At 39.4% G+C, this 21,219-nt stretch overlaps 1 protein-coding gene across 2 annotated transcripts in view; it reads left to right on the top strand.

Annotated features, from left to right (window-relative positions):
• Window positions 1-20,758, top strand: part of CLCN5 (chloride voltage-gated channel 5) — a 526,001-nt gene extending 505,243 nt beyond the window's left edge. For both annotated transcript variants that reach the window (XM_053698989.1, XM_053698988.1), the window contains one exon: window positions 19,834-20,758. In XM_053698989.1, the coding sequence (XP_053554964.1) occupies window positions 19,834-19,924 (91 nt within the window). In that variant the 3' untranslated portion in view covers window positions 19,925-20,758. The remainder of the gene's footprint in view (window positions 1-19,833) is intronic.
• The last annotated feature ends 461 nt before the right edge of the window (window positions 20,759-21,219 follow it).

Raw genomic sequence — 21,219 nt, 5'->3', positions numbered from 1 at the left:
AACAATTTTAAGCTAATTACACCTACTCTAAGCCCCCTAATAAAATAACAAAGCCCCCCAAAATAAAAAAATGCCCTACCCTATTCTAAAATACAAATAGAAAAGCTCTTTTGCCTTACCAGCCCTTAAAAGGGCCTTTTGCGGGGCATGCCCCAAAGAATTCAGCTCTTTTGCCTGTAAAAAAAAAACATACAATACCCCCCCCAACATTACAACCCACCACCCACATACCCCAAACCCCCCTTAAATAAACTGAACACTAAGCCCCTGAAGATCTTCCTACCTTATCTTCACCACGCCAGGTATCACCGATCGGTCCAGGCTCCGAAGTCTTCATCCAAGCCCAAGCGGGGGCTGAAGATGTCCATCCTCCGGCTGAAGTCTTAATCCAAGCGGCGGCTGAAGAGGTCCATCATCGGGGCTGAAGTCTTCATCCTATCCGGGCAGAAGAGGAGATGCAGACCGGTAGACATCTTCATCCAAGCGGCATCTTCTATCTTCTTCCATCCGTCGACGAGTGGCTCCATCTTCAAGACCTCCGGCGCGGATCCATCCTCTTCTTCCGACATCCTAACACAGAATGAAGGTTCCTTTATGGGACGTCATCCAAGATGGCGTCCCTCAAATTCCGATTGGCTGATAGGATTCTATCAGCCAATCGGAATTAAGGTAGGCAAATTCTGATTGGCTGATGGAATTAGCCAATCAGATTCAAGTTCAATCCTATTGGCTGATCGGAACAGCCAATAGAATGCGAGCTCAATCTGATTGGCTGATCGGATCAGCCAATCGGATTGAACTTGAATCTGATTGGCTGATTCCATCAGCCAATCAGAATTTTCCTACCTTAATTCCGATTGGCTGATAAAATCCTATCAGCCAATCAGAATTCGAGAGACGCCATCTTGGATGACGTCCCTTAAAGGAACCGTCATTCGTCGGGAAGTCGTCGGTGAAGATGGATGTTCCGCGTCGGCGGGATGAACATGGATCCGGAAGAAAGAAGATTGAAGATACCGTTGATAGAAGACTTCAGCCGGATCATGGACCTCTTCAGCTCCCGCTTGGATGAAGACTTCAGCCGGATCATGGACATCTTCAGCCCCCCGCTTGGGCTTGGATCAAGACATCGGAGCCAGGACGGATCGGTGTGATACCCGGCGAGGTGAAGAATAAGGTAGGAAGATCTTCAGGGGCTTAGTGTTAGGTTTATTTAAGGGGGGTTTGGGTTAGATTAGGGGTATGTGGGTGGTGGGTTGTAATGTTGGGGGGGGGTATTGTATGTGGTTTTTTTACAGGCAAAAGAGCTGAATTCTTTGGGGCATGCCCCGCAAAGGGCCCTTTTCAGGGCTGGTAAGGTAAAAGAGCTTTGAACTTTTTTAATTTAGAATAGGGTAGGGCATTTTTTTTATTTTGGGGGGCTTTGTTATTTTATTAGGGGGCTTAGAGTAGGTGTAATTAGTTTAAAATTGTTGTAATATTTTTCTGTTTGTAAATATTTTTTTATTTTTTGTAACTTATTTAATTGTATTTATTTGTAGATATTGTATTTAATTAATTTATTGATAGTGTAGTGTTAGGTTTAATTGTAGATAATTGTAGGTATTGTATTTAATTAATTTAATGATAGTGTAGTGTTAGGTTTAATTGTAACTTAGGTTAGGATTTATTTTACAGGTAATTTTGTAATTATTTTAACTAGGTAACTATTAAATAGTTATTAACTATTTAATAGCTATTGTACCTGGTTAAAATAATTACAAAGTTGCCTGTAAAATAAATATTAATCCTAAAATAGCTGCAATATAATTAGAATTTATATTGTAGCTATATTAGGGTTTATTTTACAGGTAAGTATTTAGCTTTAAATAGGAATAATTTATTTAATAAGAGTTAATTTATTTCGTTAGATTTAAATTATATTTAACTTAGGGGGGTGTTAGGGTTAGAGTTAGACTTAGCTTTAGGGGTTAATACATTTATTATAGTAGCGGTGTGGTCCGGTCGGCAGATTAGGGGTTAATTATTGTAGGTAGGTGGAGGCGATGTTGGGGGCGGCAGATTAGGGGGTTAATAAATATAATATAGGGGTCGGCTGTGTTAGGGGCAGCAGATTAGGGGTACATAGGGATAATATAATAAGAATAAGAGTGAACCAGGCGCCAACTAACGGAGGCTAGGTGAGGTAGTTTAAAATACAACAATTTATTACATTCAATGTGTAACAACAATATACAGAAATTCCTTAATCAATAAAATATATAAAAATCATAGATCCATGACAGTATAAAACAATGTGCATATACAAAAAGACAATGCTCAAACACAGATGGCGGTGTATTTGCAGAGAATTACACTTCTGACAGTACAATTGCAGAAAATATATTTAAAAAAATATGTGATTATTAAATGTCTAAGATAAAATTCTGTTGGAGTCCGGTGGGCTTGATTCAGTACTGAAAAATGTGATCTTAAAAATACATCCAATAAGTTCCTAAAATTAAGTGTTGTATCCAAATGAAGAAAAAATGTGATTTATGTCACCCAAAACAATGACTTCAAGAAACTTGTCCCAAAAATAAGTGCAATTTTTACAAATCAAGTTGATCCAGCCTATATTCAAAAGATAGTGGAAAAATATAGTAAAAAATCGTGAAAATTAATTGACAAATCCAAAAATATGCCAGTGAATCCAAAAATAAAAAAATATATCAAAAAATAAAAAATATCAATAAAAATCGATGAAATAGTCAATAATAATCTTTCAACAAAGGTGTGTAGAGAACAATAAAAACAAAAATCAAAAATGGAAATTCAAAAGTAAATAAAACCAATGGTGTTCACTATGTGCCAATAACTCTTTATCCGACAAAGGAAATGTTGAGACTGGTAGTCTCCTGGGATTTAGAGAATTTATTCACCAACGAAGTGCATAAAAATATCCTGTGGAAAGAAAAAATAAATCCAATGTGTAGTACATAAAACAATAATGGACTTCAATGAAATCAGGCTTACCAATGCTGGTCTACGCGTTTCGGCCCTGCTAGGCCTTTATCAAGACTGATTTCTAGTAATCACTGATAGCCTTTTATACCAACTGACCGGATGTATTGATTGTAAACTAACTTCCGGTTTCGTTGTGTTTATACTGCTATTATATAAAGAATCGTGTTCTTTATAATATACATTCTAAAATCTTGTAAATACACAATTAGTATTTGTATGATGAGTACAAACTGTTCGCTAAATAACAGTAGTCTATTAAATATCTCATAATAGCCTCCGTATTATGGTGACGTCACTTCCGGTTGGACAATGTTGCTGCATATCTCGGCACTTTATAGATTAATTAGTGGATTGAGTTATACCTATAGATATGAGTTTGCTAATAGCTACATACTTTATTTGAGGTACTCATATTTATGTGTCCGATTTCGCTAGGTTTCACTAGGTTTTGGCTTGCGACTGTGTGCCGATATTCGACCAATCACATTGGACTATTTCGCAAGCCAAAACCTAGTGAAATCTAGCGAAATCGGACACATAAATATGAATACCTCAAATAAAGTATGTAGCTATTAGCAAACTCATATCTATAGGTATAACTCAATCCACTAATTAATCTATAAAGTGCCAAGATATGCGGCAACATTGTCCGACCGGAAGTGACGTCACCATAATACGGAGGCTATTATGAGATATTTAATAGACTACTGTTATTTAGCGAACAGTTTGTACTCATCATACAAATACTAATTGTGTATTTACAAGATTTTAGAATGTATATTATAAAGAACACGATTCTTTATATAATAGCAGTATAAACACAACGAAACCAGAAGTTAGTTTACAATGAATACATCCGGTCAGTTGGTATAAAAGGCTTTCAGTGATTACTAGAAATCAGTCTTGATAAAGGCCTAGCAGGGCCGAAACGCGTAGACCAGCATTGGTAAGCCTGATTTCATTGAAGTCCATTATTTTATGTACTACACATTGGATTTATTTTTTCTTTCCACAGGATATTTTTATGCACTTCGTTGGTGAATAAACTCTCTAAATCCCAGGAGACTACCAGTCTCAACATTTCCTTTGTTGGATAAAGAGTTATTGGCACATAGTGAACACCATTGGTTTTATTTACTTTTGAATTTCCATTTTTGATTTTTGTTTTTATTGTTCTCTACACACCTTTTTTGAAAGATTATTATTGACTATTTCATCGATTTTTATTGATATTTTTTATTTTTTGATATATTTTTTTATTTTTGGATTTGTCAATTAATTTTCACGATTTTTTACTATATTTTTCCACTATCTTTTGAATATAGGCTGGATCAACTTGATTTGTAAAAATTGCACTTATTTTTGGGACAAGTTTCTTGAAGTCATTGTTTTGGGTCACATAAATCACATTTTTCTTCATTTGGATACAACACTTAATTTTAGGAACTTATTGGATGTATTTTTAAGATCTCATTTTTCAGTACTGAATCAAGCCCACCGGACTCCAACAGAATTTTATCTTAGACATTTAATAATCACATATTTTTTTTAAATATATTTTCTGCAATTGTACTGTCAGAAGTGTAATTCTCTGCAAATACACCGCCATCTGTGTTTGAGCATTGTCTTTTTGTATATGCACATTGTTTTATACTGTCATGGATCCATGATTTTTATATATTTTATTGATTAAGGAATTTCTGTAGCGGTGTACGGAGCGGCAGATTAGGGGTTAAAAAAAATATGCAGGTGTCAGCGATAGCGGGGGCGGCAGATTAGGGGTTAATAAATATAATATAGGGGTCGGCGATGTTAGGGGCAGCAGATTAGGGGTACATAGGGATAACGTAGCTGGCGGCGGTGTACGGAGCGGCAGATTAGGGGTTAAAAAATGTTAATAGAGTGGCGGCGATGTGGGGGGACCTCGGTTTAGAGGTACATAGGTAGTTTATGGGTGTTAGTGTACTTTAGAGCACAGTAGTTAAGAGCTTTATAAACCGGCGTTAGCCCAGAAAGCTCTTAACTACTGACTTTTTTCTGCGGCTGGAGTTTTGTCGTTAGATTTCTAATGCTCACTTCAGCCACGACTCTAAATACCGGCGTTAGAAAGATCCTATTGAAAAGATAGGATACGCAATTGGCGTAGGGGGATCTGCGGTATGGAAAAGTTGCGGCTGCAAAGTGAGCGTTAGACCCTTTCCTGACTGACTCCAAATACCAGCGGGCGGTAAAAACCAGCGTTAGGAGCCTCTAACGCTGGTTTTGACTGCTACCGCCCAACTCTAAATCTAGGCCTATGTGTTTAGAAGCCCCACTTCAAATGTGTCCTTCATGTACTGAAAGGGCCTTACATTGCAAAGAACATATTTTAGCTGATAAAAGTATGTCTCAGGATGATTCTCAGTCAGAAGAGAATCAAGTTATGCCATCTACTTCTCCCCAAGTGTCACAACCTTTAACGCCCGCCCAAGCGACGCCAAATTCTTCTAGTGCGTCTAATTCTTTCACCCTGCAAGATATGGCTGCAGTTATGTCTACTACCCTTACAGAGGTATTATCTAAATTCAGACTATAAGTTTTTAACATCAATTATAGCTAATAGATTACAACCATTGCTTAAAGGCATTATACATGAGAACCAAGTAGGTTTTATGCAGGGGAGAAATCCAGTCAAAAATCTACGGAAGACCATGATTATTCTGGACTATCTCTGGAATAAATCAAGTGAAAAGAACAGGAAAGGGCTAGATGCTGCAATCATATCCTTAGATGCTGAGAAAGCATTTGACTACATAAGTTGGAGTCACTTATTCACAACATTAGAGAATTTTGGGTTTGGAGGGCACTTTAGTAATTTCATTCAATCAATATATAGTAACCCAGTCTCGGCCCTCATTATAAACAATGCATCTACAGATTTTATCTCCCTCACTAGAGGCACAAGGCAAGGCTGCCCATTATCCCCGCTTTTATTTAATATTTCACTTGAAACATTGGCCATAATGCTACGGGATCAATTACACGGCATTAGTATTGGGGAACATAGGTTTACACTCTCGTTGTATGCAGATGATTTTTTTAGATAACCTAGAAAGCAATTTGACAAAGCTTACAATGATTATGCGACTTTTTGGCTTAGTTTCGGGTTATAAAATCAATTTTACCAAATCCGAACTATTATGGATAATGAAACCGGCGAAAAGTAGCATGAAACATCCCTTTAAGGAAACCAAATCTATAAATTATTTAGTTATATCTTTGAGTAATAACCCATTGGAGTGGTATGATATGAATATCCCAATTTGCCTGAAGGTAATGCAGAAACAATTAGAAAGCTGGATCAACCTCCCGATCTCACTTATATCACGTATTATGTAAATAAAAACAATACTATTCTCTAAAATTCTTTATCTTTTACAGAACATTCCTGTGATGCTTAAAAATAAGGATATAGTGAAATTTAATCAAATGTGTTCTAAGTTTATATGGAAAGGGGGTAAGCCGAGGATTGCTCTGATAAGACTAATGAATGACAATATGGCAGCTGGACTATCATTCCCTAACATCAAATACTATAACTGGGCCGCTCTACTCAAATACGCCATTGATTGGATCACTGGGAAAGAATATGTTACTCTATATCAGTTTGAGTCTAGTATTACTGCCCCATTTAATTTGAATGCTTTGCTACATTGTTCACTGAGGGAATTGCCCGGGAATGTTTACAATTTAATGACGTTTAAGAATGTTGTCTGGGCATGGCAAAAATTTTGTATAGAAATTCGGGTTAATCCCAAAGTAACTGAATTTTTAACAATACAGGGCAATCCCAAATTCCAACCAGGACATGATCATAAAGTCTTCTAGGGCTGGCGAGAGAGGGGTTTAATATATGTCAAACAGCTCTTATTAGCAGATGGTGTAATTGACTCATTTCACTCTATCTGTGCCAAGTATGGAATACAAAGTAAGAATTTTTTCACTTATCTTCAGATCCGGCATTACTTAGCAGAGTTGCAAAAACAATACAAACCAACTTGGTCTACAGGCCCGTTAGCAACTGGAATAAAAATATATCAAGCAGGAAGATTTTCAATCTCAACTTTTTATAAGATATTGAATGCTAATAGTAAATTAAGACAAATTACATATATTCAGTTAACATGGTTAAAATATTTCCCAGATCTAGATGTAACAGATATACAAGGTAGTCTCCAAGTAATTAATGATTCTTGGGTCCCCACAGCATGGCGTGAGTCACATTTAAAAATTCTATACAATGTATATATCACCCCTAAGAAAATGTCTGTGTGGTCTAAGAATGTGCATTTATGTTCAAGATGTAGCAGAGAGAGAGCAGATAAACTACACTGTTTGTGGATATGTCCTAAGATATCTCAATTTTGGGGTAAAGTATTTTACTAGATCAAACAGTTATCGCTAGAATAAGTATAGGCCCCCAAGATATTGTGTTTTTACTTAGATATTCAGTGAGATGTAAGGAATATAAACTTATAAACACATTACTAATATTAGCTCGTAACCTTATCTTCAAAGCAGTACATGCACCCAAATTTTCCGAATTCAAGGACGCAGTTATTATGCAAATAATAATGGAACAATATAATATTCAAATTTCAAATAATGAACAGATACAGGCGTTTTTTCTCAAATGGGAAGGAATAATTAAATCTCTCCCGATTAATATTCAAACCCAAGTGGTTAAGCCATTGAGTAATTCGAGTTTTGTTCTTCAAAATATTTTTGCAGGTCATTTTCCCGGGTGGTGGTCAGGTGGCACTGATAATTCAGTGGGGTGGGCGGAGGGGGGAGAAGAAGAATAGAGAAGGTCTTTTTTTTTTTTTTTTTTCTCCCCCTCTTTGTCTTTTTGTTTCTTTTATTCTGAATATATCGATGTGATGTGACGTTTATGGAATAATGAATGAAATTTACATGATTCGCCCTGTGGTTATTTTATATTAGACTGCGAATGTAACATAACTTAAGATAAGATATGCTCTGTTTCTTGTATATAAGATTTCAAGGAGGACCTGGTGTTGGTCCCAATATATGACTTAATATATCACAGCTATTCATTTTATGTGTTTTTGAATTGTAGGAATGACCAATTTGTTTTAAAAGCTGTAAGAATCTCTGTTTAAGTTGTTCGTGCACTTGGAAATTAATAAAAAATATGTTGTAATATGGATGCTTAATAATACATAAAAAAAAAACTGCCTGGTTTACAGGGTAAGCGCAGTAGGTCCGGTATTAGAGTAAATGCCGAGCCCTCTGATGCTTTATTGGCCATCTCTGATGTACCCTCACAGTGTTCTGATTTGGGGGTGGGGGAATTGCTGTCTGAGGGAGAGCTTTCTGATTCAGGAAAGATGTTCCCTCAAACAGACTCAGATGTGACGGCCTATAAGTTTAAGCTTGAACTCCTCCGTTTTTACTCAGGGTGGTTTTAGCGACTCTGGATGATTGCGACCCTATTGTCATCCCGCCAGAGAAACAGTGTAAAATTGATAAATATCTAGAGGTCCCTACTTACACTAATGTTTTTCCATTGGACATTGCTACTAAGGAATGGGATAGACCAGGCATTCCGTTCTCTCCCCGTCCTACCTTTAAGAAAATGTTTCCCATATCTGACACCATTCGGGATTCGTGGCAGATGGTCCCTAAGGTGGAGGGAGCTATTTCTACCCTGGCTAATCGTACAACTATACCTATTGAGGACAGTTGTGCTTTCAAAGATCCTATGGATAAAAAATTAGAAGGGCTTCTAAATAAGCTGTTTATTCATCAGGGTTTTCTTCTGCAACCTATAGCGTGCATTGTTCCAGTAACTACTGCAGCAGCTTTTTGGTTTGAGGCTCTAGAGGAGTCTCTTAAGGTTGAGACCCCATTAGATGATATTTTGGATAGAATTAAGGCTCTCAAGCTAGCAAATTCTTTTATTACAGATGCCGCTTTCAAAATGGCTAAATTAGCGGCTAAGAATGCAGGCTTTGCCATTTTAGCGCGTAGAGCGTTATGGCTTAAGTCATGGTCTGCTGATGTGTCATCTAAATCCAAGCTTTTAGCTATTCCCTTTTAAGGGTAAGACCCTATTCGGGCCTAAACTAAAGGAGATCATTTCTGACATTACTGGAGGTAAAGGTCATGCCCTTCCTCGGGACAAGACGGTTAAAATGAGGACCAAACAGAATAATTTTCGTTCCTTTCAAAACTTTAAAGGCGGTCCCTCTACTTCCTCATCCGCCTCCAAGCAGGAGGGGAACTTTGCTCAATCCAAGTCAGTCTGGAGACATAACCAGACCTGGAATAAAGGTAAACAGGCCAAGAAGCCCGCTGCTGCTACCAAGACAGCATGAAGGGGCAGCCTCCGATCCGGGACCGGATCTAGTAGGGGGCAGACTTTCTATCTTCGCTCAGGCTTGGGCAAGAGATGTTCAGGATTCCTGGGCATTAGAAATTGTGACCCAGGTGTATCGTCTAGAATTCAAAGATTCTCTCCCAAGGGGGAGATTTCATCTTTCACGTTTGTCTGTAAACCAGACAAAATGTGAGGCGTTCTTACGCTGTATAGAAGGCCTATATACCATGGGTGTAATCTGCCCAGTTCCAAAGGTAGAACAAGGTCAGGGGTTTTACTCCGATCTGTTCGTGGTTCCCAAAAAAGAGGGAACCTTCAGACCGATTTTAGATCTCAAAACTCTAAACAAATTTCTCAGAGTCCCATCGTTCAAGATGGAGACCATACGAACATTTTTACCAATGATCCAGGAGGGTCAATATATGACCACCGTGGATTTGAAGGATGCGTATCTTCACATTCCTATCCACAAAGATCATCACCGGTTCCTCAGGTTCTCCTTCCTGGACAAACATTAACAGTTTGTGGCCCTTCCTTTCGGGTTGGCCAAAGCTCCCAGAATTTTCACAAAGGTGCTAGGGTCCCTTCTGGCAGTTCTAAGGCCGCGGGGAAAATCAAAGATCTTAACCACTTGCCGAGCACTTCATTCCATTCCTCGGCCATCAGTGGCTCAGTGTATGGAGGTAATTGGACTAATGGTAGCGGCAAAGGACATAGTTCCGTTTGCTCGCTTACATCTCAGACCACTGCAGCTGTGCATGCTCAGACAGTGGAATGGGGATTATGCGGATTTATCTCCGCAGATAAATCTGGATCTAGAGACCAGAGACTCTCTTCATTGGTGGTTATCACAGTATCATCTGTCCCAGGGAATGTGCTTCCGCAGGCCAGCATGGGTCATAGTGACGATGGACGCCAGCCTCTTGGGCTGTGGTGCAGTCTGGAATTCCCTGAAGGCTCAGGGTGTGTGGACTCAGGAGGTCTTTACTACCAATAAATATTCTGGAACTGAGAGAGATATTCATCGCGCTTCAAGCGTGGCCTCAGCTGGCTTCGGCCAAATTCATAAGATTCCAGTCGGACAATATCACGACTGTAGCATATATATATTAATCATCAAGGGGGAACAAAGAGTTCTCTAGCGATGATAGAGGTTTCCAAAATAATTCAATGGGCAGAGACTCACTCTTGCCATCGATCAGCAATATATATCCCAGGAGTGGAAAACTGGGAAGCGGATTTTCTAAGTCGTCAGACTTTTCATCCGGGGGAGTGGGAACTCCATCCGGAGGTGTTTGCAAAATTGATTCATCAATGGGGCACACCGGAATTGGATCTGATGGCATCTTGTCAGAATGCCAAACTTCCTTGTTACGGGTCCAGATCAAGGGATCCTCAAGCAGTACTGATAGATGCTCTAGCAGTACCGTGGTCGTTCAACCTGGCTTATGTGTTTCCTCCTTTTGCTCTCCTACCTTGTCTGATTGCAAGAATCAAACAGGAGAGGGCTTCGGTAATATTGATAGCGCCTGCGTGGCCACGCAGGACTTGGTATGCAAACCTGGTGGAAATGTAATCTGCCACCGTGGAAACTGCCACTGAGACAGGACCTTCTCATTCAGGGTCCTTTCCAACATCCAAATCTAGTTTCTCTGCAGCTGACTGGAGATTTAACGCTTGATTCTATCTAAGCGGGGATTCTCTGAGTCGGTCATTGATGCCTTGGTTCAGGCTCGGAAGCTTGTCACTAGGAAAATTTATCATAAGATATGGCGTAAATATCTTTATTGGTGCGAATCCAAAGGCTACTCATGGAGTAAGATCAGGATTCCTAGGATTTTGTCCTTTCTCCAAGAAGGATTGGAGAAGGGGTTATCAGCTAGTTCCTTAAAGGGACAGATTTCTGATGTGTCAATCTTACTACACAAGTGTCTGGCAGATGTCCCAGACGTTCAGTCGTTTTGTCAGGCTTTGGTTAGAATTAAGCCTGTGTTTAAACCTGTTGCTCCGCCATGGAGTTTGAATTTAGTTCTTAATGTTCTTCAAGGGGTTCCGTTTGAACCCATGCATTCCATAGATATTAAACTTCTATCTTGGAAAGTTCGGTTTTTAGTTGCTATCTCTTCTGCTCGAAGAGTTTCTCAGCTATCTGCGTTACAATGCGACTCACCTTATCTTATATTCCATTCTGATAAGATGGTTTTGCGTACTAAACCTGGATTCCTTCCTAAGGTTGTTTCAAATAAGAATATTAATCAGGAAATTGTTGTTCCTTCTCTGTGTCCTAACCCTTCTTCTTAGAAGGAGCGTCTGTTACATAAGTTGGACGTGGTTCGTGCCTTGAAGTTTTACTTGCAAGCGACCAAGGATTTCCGTCAAAACATCTTCTCTGTTTGTTGTCTATTCTGGAAAGCGTAGAGGTCAAAAAGCTACGGCTACCTCTTTCTTTTTGGCTGAAAAGCATCATCCGTTTGGCATATGAGACTGCTGGACAGCAGCCTCCTGAAAAGATTACAGCTCATTCTACAAGAGCGGTGGCTTCCACATGGGCTTTTAAAAACTGTTGAACAGATTTGTAAGGCTGCGACTTGGTCTTCCCTTCATACCTTTTCCAAATTTTACTAATTTGATACTTTTGCTTCTTCCGAGGCTATTTTTGGGATAAAAGTTCTTCAAGCAGTGGTGCCTTCTGTTTAGGTATCTGTCTTGTCCCTCACGTTCATCCGTGTCCTGTAGCTTTGGTATTGTATCCCACAAGTAAAGGATGACTCTGTGGACTCGTCGTATCTTATAGAAGAAAAGGAAATTTATGCTTACCTGATAAATTGATTTCTTCTAAGATACGACGAGTCCACGGCCCGCCCTGTCAAATTAAGACAGATTATTTTTTTTGTTTAAAACTTCAGTCACCTCTGCACTTTTTAGTTTCTCCTTTTTCTTCCTATACCTTTGGTCGAATAACTGGAGGGTGGAGTCAAGGGAGGAGCTATATAGACAGCTCTGCTGTGGTGCTCTTTGCCACTTCCTGTTAGCAGGAGGATAATATCCCACAAGTAAAGGATGAATCCGTGGACTCGTCATATCTTACAAAAAATCAATTTATCAGGTAAACATAAATTTCCTTTTTGGTAAAATGGCACAGATAGACTTGCTTGACACAGGATTACCACAAACCTTTAATTTGTAAAAAGAGCAATATATGTGAAACGCAATAAAGCGAAGCGCAATAAAACAAGGTATGTCTGTAATACTACGCAGTGCCAGCTCTCTGAGCAGACACAATGTTTAAAATGCTTGTGTGTGTAGCATATCTTAACAAGTTCCATGTGTCTGTGCAGTGATAGATTTTACTAGAAACATTTTTGAGAAAACTTTTTTAAATAATGCTTCTGTTCAAATTTGAATTGCGCATCAATGCAATTCAATTTTGGCATGAATATTGCGTTACAAATTCTCTTTACCAGGGTCCAGTTTTCTATCCTAAGCCTTCATTTTTCCTATAGAAAATGCTAATTAAGTGAATCAAACTGTAGAAATCTGATTTGTCTGATAGAATGTTTCATACTGTGCTAAAAGTTGAAAATAATTATCATAATCCTTCATATTGGAAAAAGCAACAATTCAATTAGTCAGCGAAGTCTTGGAATTTTGTATGCTGGTTTCCTGCAAATTTGTAATTTACATATTCCGCTTATTTCCCTTCCTCTGTAAGATTTATAATTGGTAGTGGTGGCTTTCATTTCCCTTTATTTTTGTGTCTTGTGTTTTTGCTCCATACAATTACATGATCTGAAAAAGCAGCAGAGGTTATTTCTCCTACATTGGTGTATCCGGTCCACGGCTTCATCCTTACTTGTGGGATATTCTCAATCCCTACAGGAAGTGGCAAAGAGAGCACACAGCAGAGCTGTCCATATAGCTCCCCTCAGGCTCCGCCCCCCCAGTCATTCTCTTTGCCGCTCTAACTAGTAGCATCTCCACGGGGGTGGTAAAGAGTATGTGGTGTTTAGTTGTAGTTTTTTATTCTTCTATCAAGAGTTTGTTATTTTAAAATAGTGCCGGCTTGTACTATTTACTCTGCAGCAGAAAGTGATGAAGATTTCTGCCGAGAGGAATATGATTTTAGCACCAGTAACTAAAATCCATTGCTGTTCCTACGCAGGACTGTTGAAACCAGAGAACTTCAGTTGGGGGGAACAGTTTGCAGGTTTAACTGCTTCAGGTATGATCAGTCATTTTTCTAACAAGACCTAGTAATGCTAGAAGACTGTCAGCAATCCCCTCTGGGATAGGTAAGCCATTTTTCCTAGACTCTGTATAAAATTATGTCTTATATTAAGGGCTCTACGCTGGTTGACACTATTGTGGGCTTAATCGATTGCTTTTTAGCATGTTTTCACTATAAATAAGGTGATTTTTCAGACTTTAAAACACTTTTGGAGTTTAATTTGCGCCTGGCACCTATTTGGACACCTAATCTAGTCAGAAAGGCCCCTCCACTCTGGAATGAAGAGGGAGGAGGCCTCATTTTCACGCCTCAATTGCGCAGTTTTGCCTTGGCAGTTCATGCAGCTTCACGTGGGGAGTCCAGAGGCATCAGAAAAGACTCCAGAGAGGCTTATTTCCTACTAAAATAATCCCTAAGGAAGGTAAAGGCCACAGTGGAAGCTGTGGCATAGTACTGTAGTGTTTTTAACCGGTTAATTGCTGTTATTAGCTCCGGTTTGGGCATTAAGGGGTTAATTGGTCTGAAAATTTGTGTGCAATCTTTTCAAAGCATTAAGACACTGGGGTGAAAATTTCATTAAAATCGGATGTTTATTTGATGGTTTTTTGATGTTTCAGTAATAAAGTGTGCACTTTTATTATTTAAAGACACAGTAACGTTTTTGTCAAAAATAATTTTTTATTGCATTGAAGATCTGTTTAAGTCTGTCAAACATGTCTGACCCTTCAGATAACCTATGTTCTGTATGTTCAAAGGCCAAGGTGGTTCCCCCATTAAATTTATCTGTGAAGTGTGCCATAGCGTCCAAACAGCTTAAGGACCGTACAATCACGCTTAAAGATATAGCCCAAGATGATTCTTTAGCTGAAGGTAGTGAGGATAGCTCACTATCCTCTCCTTCTGTGTCAACACCAGCTATGCCCGCGCAAGCGATGCCCAGTACATCTAGCGCACCAATTGCTATTACTACGCAACAGTTAGCAGCAGTAATGGATAATTCTCTCGCAGCATTTTTATCCAAACTGCCAGCTTTTCCTAGGAAGCGAGATTGCTCAGTTTTAAATACAGAAAATGAGCAAGCAGACGCAGAGGATAATTTATCTGTAGTGCCCTCACATCAATCTGACTTGGCGGTGAGGGAGGGCCTGTTTGAGGGAGAAATTTCTGACACAGGAAAGGTTTCTCAGCAGGCAGAGCCTGATACCATAGCATTTAAATTTAAGCTAGAAGACCTCCGCGCCCTACTTAAGGAGGTCCTTTCTACTCTTGATGATTGTGACCCTTTGGTGGTCCCAGAAAAATTGTGTAAAATGGATAAATTCTTAGAGGTCCCAGTACACACTGATGCGTTTCCGATACCTAAGAGGGTGGCGGATATAGTGAATAAGGAGTGGGAGAAGCCAGGTGTACCTTTTGTTCCCCCTCCTATATTTAAGAAAATGTTCCCCATTGTTGACCCCAGAAGGGACGCGTGGCAGACGGTCCCTAAGGTAGAGGGGGCAGTTTCAACGCTAGCTAAGCGCACGACTATACCAATAGAAGACAGTTGCGCTTTCAAAGATCCTATGGATAAAAAATAAGGTTTACTTAAGAAAATTTTTGTTCAACAAGGTTTTCTTCTTCAACCAATTTCTTGCATTATTCCTGTAACCACTGCAGCTGCTTTTTGGTTTGAGGAATTAGAAAACTCGCTCCAGAAGGAGACTTCTTATGATAAAGTCATGGATAGAATTCATGCCCTGAAGTTGGCTAATTCTTTCATTACAGATGCCGTTTTTCAGTTAGCTAAATTAGCGGCAAAAAATTCTGGTTTCGCTATAGTGGCGCGTAGAGCGCTTTGGCTAAAATCGTGGTCGGCGGATGTGTCGTCCAAAACAAAATTGCTTAATATTCCTTTCAAGGGTAAGACCCTATTCGGGCCAGAGTTGAAAGAAATTATTTCAGATATCACTGGGGGAAAGGGCCATGCCCTTCCACAGGATAGATCTTTCAAAGCTAAAAATAATTTTCGTTCCTTTCGCAATTTCAGGAACGGACCGGCTTCTACCTCTACAGCCACTAGGCAAGAGGGTAATGCACCCAAACCAGCATGGAAACCATTGCAAGGCTGGAACAAGGGTAAACAGGCCAAAAAGCCTGCTGCTGCTACCAAGACAGCATGAAGAGGTAGCCCCCGATCCGGGACCGGATCTAGTAGGGGGCAGACTTTCTCTCTTTGCTCAGGCCTGGGCAAGAAATGTTCCGGACCCCTGGGCACTAGAAATTGTCTCTCAGGGGTATCTTCTAGAATTCAAGGACCTTCCTCCAAGGGGAAGGTTCCACATGTCTCGCTTATCTTTAGACCAGATAAAGAGACAGGCATTCTTACATTGCATAGAAGACCTTTTAAAAATGGGAGTGATATACCCAGTTCCAACAGCAGAACAAGGACTGGGATTTTACTCAAACCTGTTTGTAGTTCCCAAAAAAGAAGGAACTTTCAGGCCAATTCTGGACTTAAAGATCCTAAACAAATTCCTCAGAGTTCCACCATTCAAAATGGAAACCATTCGGACAATTTTACCAATGATCCAGGAGGGTCAATATATGACTACCGTGGACTTAAAGGATGCGTACCTGCATATTCCTATCCACAGAGATCACCATCAGTTTCTGAGGTTCGCCTTTCTGGACAAGCATTACCAGTTCGTGGCTCTTCCCTTCGGATTGGCCACTGCTCCCAGAATTTTCACAAAGGTGCTAGGGTCCCTTCTAGCGGTGCTAAGGCCAAGGGGCATTGCAGTAGCACCTTACCTAGACGACATTTTAATACAGGCGTCATCCTTTCACAAAGCAAGGGCTCATACGGACATTGTTCTAGCCTTTCTAAGGTCTCACGGGTGGAAGGTGAACATAGAAAAAAGTTCTCTGTCCCCGTTCACAAGGGTTCCCTTCCTGGGAACAATAATAGACTCGGTAGAAATTAAAATCTTTCTGACAGAGGTCAGGAAATTAAAACTTTTGAACACTTGTCGAGTTCTTCAATCCATTCCTCAACCCTCCATAGCTCAGTGCATGGAGGTAATAGGACTAATGGTTGCGGCAATGGACGTGGTTCCCTTTGCTCGAATTCATTTAAGACCATTGCAACTGTGCATGCTCAAACAATGGAATGGGGATTATGCAGATTTGTCTCCCCAGATTCAGATGGACCAGAAAACCAGAGACTCACTCTTCTGGTGGTTGTCTCAGGATCACCTGTCTCAGGGAATGAGTTTCCGAAGACCGGAGTGGATCATTGTTACGACCGACGCCAGCCTCTTAGGCTGGGGCGCGGTCTGTTAGTCCCTGAAGGCTCAGGGTCTATGGTCTCGGGAAGAATCTCTTCTCCCGATAAACATTTTGGAATTGAGAGAGATATTCAATGCGCTCCAGGCATGGCCTCAACTAGCGGAGGACAAATTCATCAGATTTCAGTCGGACAACATGATGACTGTAGCTTACATCAATCATCAGGGGGGAACAAAGAGTTCCCTGGCGATGAGGGAGGTATCCAAGATCATCAAATGGGCAGAGGATCACTCCTGCCATCTATCAGCAATTCATATCCCAGGAGTGGACAACTGGGAAGCGGATTATCTGAGTCGTCAGACTTTCCATCCGGGGGAGTGGGAACTCCACCCGGAGGTTTTTGCTCAGCTGACCCAGCTATGGGGCATTCCAGATCTGTATCTGATGGCATCACGTCAGAACTCCAAAGTTCCATGTTACGGGTCCAGGTCCAGGGATCCCAAGGCGACATTGGTAGATGCCTTAGAAGCGCCTTGGTCGTTCAATCTAGCTTATGTCTTTCCACCGTTTCCCCTTCTCCCCCGGCTAGTAGCCAGGATCAAACAGGAGAAGGCTTCGGTAATTCTGATAGCTCCTGCGTGGCCACGCAGGAATTGGCATGCAGACCTGCTGAATATGTCATTGGTTCCACCATGGAAGCTGCCTTTTGAGGCAGGACCTTCTAATTCAAGGTCCATTCGAACATCCAAACCTAGTTTCTCTACAACTGACTGCTTGGAGATTGAACGCTTGATTCTAGCTTAGCGTGGGTTTTCGGAATCAGTTATAGATACTCTGATCCAGGCTAGAAAGCCTGTCACCAGGGAAATTTACCATAAGATATGGCGGAAATATCTTTGCTGGTGCGAATCCAAGGGTTACTCATGGAGTAAGATTAGGATTCCAAGGATACTATCTTTTCTCCAAGAAGGATTGGAGAAAGGTCTATCAGCTAGTTCCTTAAAAGGACAGATATCTGCTCTGTCTGTTTTGTTACACAAGCGTCTGGCAGCCATGCCAGATATTCAGGCGTTTGTACAGGCTTTAGTCAGAATCAAGCCTGTCTACAGACCTGTGGCTCCTTCATGGAGTCTAAATTTAGTTCTTTCAGTTCTTCAAGAGGTTCCTTTTGAACCTCTACATTCTATAGATATTAAGTTACTATCTTGGAAAGTTTTGTTTTTAGTAGCTATTTCTTCTGCTAGAAGAGTTTCTGAATTGTCTGCTTTGCAGTGTAATTCACCCTATCTGGTGTTTCATACAGATAAGGTCGTTTTACGTACCAAACCTGGTTTTCTTCCAAAAGTGGTTTCCAATAAGAATATCAACCAGGAAATAGTTGTTCCTTCTCTGTGTCCTAATCCAGTTTCTAACAAGGAACGTCTGTTACACAATCTTGATGTGGTTCGTGCTTTAAAGTTTTATCTAAAAGCAACTAAAGACTTCAGACAAACATCGTCCTTGTTTGTCGTCTATTCTGGCAAGAGGAGAGGTCAAAAGGCGACTGCGACCTCTCTGTCTTTCTGGCTGAAAAGCATCATCCGGTTGGCTTATGAGACTGCTGGAAGGCAGCCTCCTGAACGAATTACAGCTCACTCTACTAGAGCTGTGGCTTCCACATGGGCTTTCAAGAATGAGGCTTCTGTTGAACAGATTTGTAAGGCCGTGACTTGGTCTTCACTGCATACGTTTGCCATATTTTACAAATTCGATACTTTTGCTTCTTCGGAGGCTATTTTTGGGAGAGAGGTTTTGCAAGCAGTGGTGCCTTCCGTTTAGTTTACCTGACTTGTTCCCTCCCTTTATCCGTGTCCTAAAGCTTTGGTATTGGTTCCCACAAGTAAGGATGAAGCCGTGGACCGGATACAACAATGTAGGAGAAAATATAATTTATGTTTACCTGATAAATTTCTTTCTCCTACGGTGTATCCGGTCCACGGCCCGCCCTGGCATTTTGGTCAGCTTAAAATTTATTTTTTTGTAAACTACAGTCACCACTGCACCCTATTGTTCTCCTTTTTCTCCTAACCGTCGGTCGAATGACTGGGGGGGTGGAGCCTGAGGGGAGCTATATGGACAGCTCTGCTGTGTGCTCTCTTTGCCACTTCCTGTAGGGATTGAGAATATCCCACAAGTAAGGATGAAGCCGTGGACCGGATACACCGTAGGAGAAAGAAATTTATCAGGTAAACATAAATTCTGTTTTTGCATGGGTCTATCCATTTTCTGTATATAGTGTAGATCAGGGGTGTCCAAACTTTGCTCTCCAGAGGTTTTGGAACTACATTTCCGATGATGCTCAGACAGCATTTTATCTAGCTGAGCATCATGGGAAATGTAGTTCCAAAACCTCTGGAGAGCAAAGTTTGGACACCCCTGGTGTAGATGGTAAATCTTTTATTTTTAATTTAGTACTTTTTATTTGGAACCGAGGAAAGTTAAGAAAGGAGCACTTGCTTGATTTGGAATCATTAACTTTAACTGTAATATTGATAGAATAATTAAATTATTATTTTTAATTAAATTTTAACTTTATCATGTAATGATTAGAGAAGGGGCTTTATGGTAAAATTAAGAAAATAACATTTTACAATCTATAAGCAAATTTAAGAGTTCTGTATTCCCCCTCTTTTTGTAGGATCTGATTGATATCCTATGATTTCTTACTTTTTTATTTATTATTTATTGCACAGAGGGTTTGCACCAGCTTTCTAATATATTGATAAATGTTTTGTCTTTTATTTATAAATAAAAACAATGTATTAATCTCCTAATATTGTGTGCAGATTACTTTTTGCAATGAACTTTGTAGCCAATTATAAATTGAGAGTTGCAGAGAAAATGGAAAATGTTTTGTCAGACAATTTTTATGTTGGCATTTACCATTTTATGTACTTTTTCATTCTAGGAGATTGCTAGGAATAATCACAAAGAAGGATGTCCTAAAGCACATAGCAGAGATGGCCAACCAAGACCCAGACTCTATATTGTTTAATTAAACAACAGTCTGTACTGTGGAGCTTGTAAAGCCATAGAGTATCACTTTATGGTGCGTGCCACACCTTCTGAAAGAAAGGAGACTTATTTCATACATCAGAGCTGCTTATGTATTTTTGGAAAATCTCCAAAAGTTAGGTGAATATGTCCACATGGGTCATTCCAAAGATTGCTGCCTTGCAATGGTCTTTTTCTGCAATAAATGGAGCCTATAATTGAAGGACTGCTGTTTTGCTCATACAGTATCAGGGATTTGGAAAGTTTTGAAACCGAAAACACATAGCAAGATCTTGGAAGAGATGCACTTTATTGAAGAATAACATTTATAAATTATAAGCATACCTTGCTTGTCCTAAAAGGTCAAACAGCATCAGTTTTACAGTCTCCCAGAGGATCCAGATTAAACCAAGCTTTAATATGTGCCAAATTACTGATCCAAAAGATGAACCTTTTATTATTTGTGTGCACATCTCTGAGGATTCTCACGTATTAGTCATCAAGGAGAGGCTTTAGTTATTTAGAGAGGAATTGTCTTAAAGAGGGCTGTATTAAATTATATTTATCACATTATTATTTTTTTAATTTGCACATTAAGTACTTATATTTTCCAGGAAATCTTGTATAATAATTATTGATTTTCAAATGCCTAATTTCAAACTGTTCCATATACAAAGCATGTAAAGTGAAAAACTTGATATTTTTTATCTTTAGGGATTTTATCTTTAGGGATTCAATATTTAAAATGTAATATTAGTATTTTCTAATCACATATGGGCCCAAATATCAGAATGGATTTTATTCCAACTACTTAACAAAATTAAAGTGAACATATTGTTTCCTTTTCTTTTCTTTGAAACTGCTTTATATATATATATATATATATATATATATATATATATATATATATATATATATATATATATATATATATATATATCTCACCCCACTATTTGTCTATCTATCTAGTGTGCATTCACTGTTAAAATAATATAACGTTTTGATGCATAAGATTACATAAGAGTGTCAACTGAGCCATTAGTTTAATATTCAATTCGGATATTTAAAATCTCGAACCTTGTTATAGCAAAAGAAACTGAGTAGTTAAAATACACTTAAAAACCCACATAACTGTGCTCTATACAAGCCTGTCAAACTTTATTGCTCTCTAATATTTAGTAATTAAAAGCTGAACACTCTCTGTTATGTATAAAAGGGTGGATTTCAGTTTTTGGATATATTTTTATGGGTTTATAGGAAATTTTAAGTTATATATTATTTTCTTTTTAAAGACACGATG

Source organism: Bombina bombina, chromosome 1, assembly GCF_027579735.1.
Source record: "Bombina bombina isolate aBomBom1 chromosome 1, aBomBom1.pri, whole genome shotgun sequence".
Taxonomy (NCBI): Eukaryota; Metazoa; Chordata; class Amphibia; order Anura; family Bombinatoridae; genus Bombina; species Bombina bombina.
Note: the sequence above shows the minus strand (reverse complement) of the source record. Positions and strands in the feature narration are given on the sequence as shown.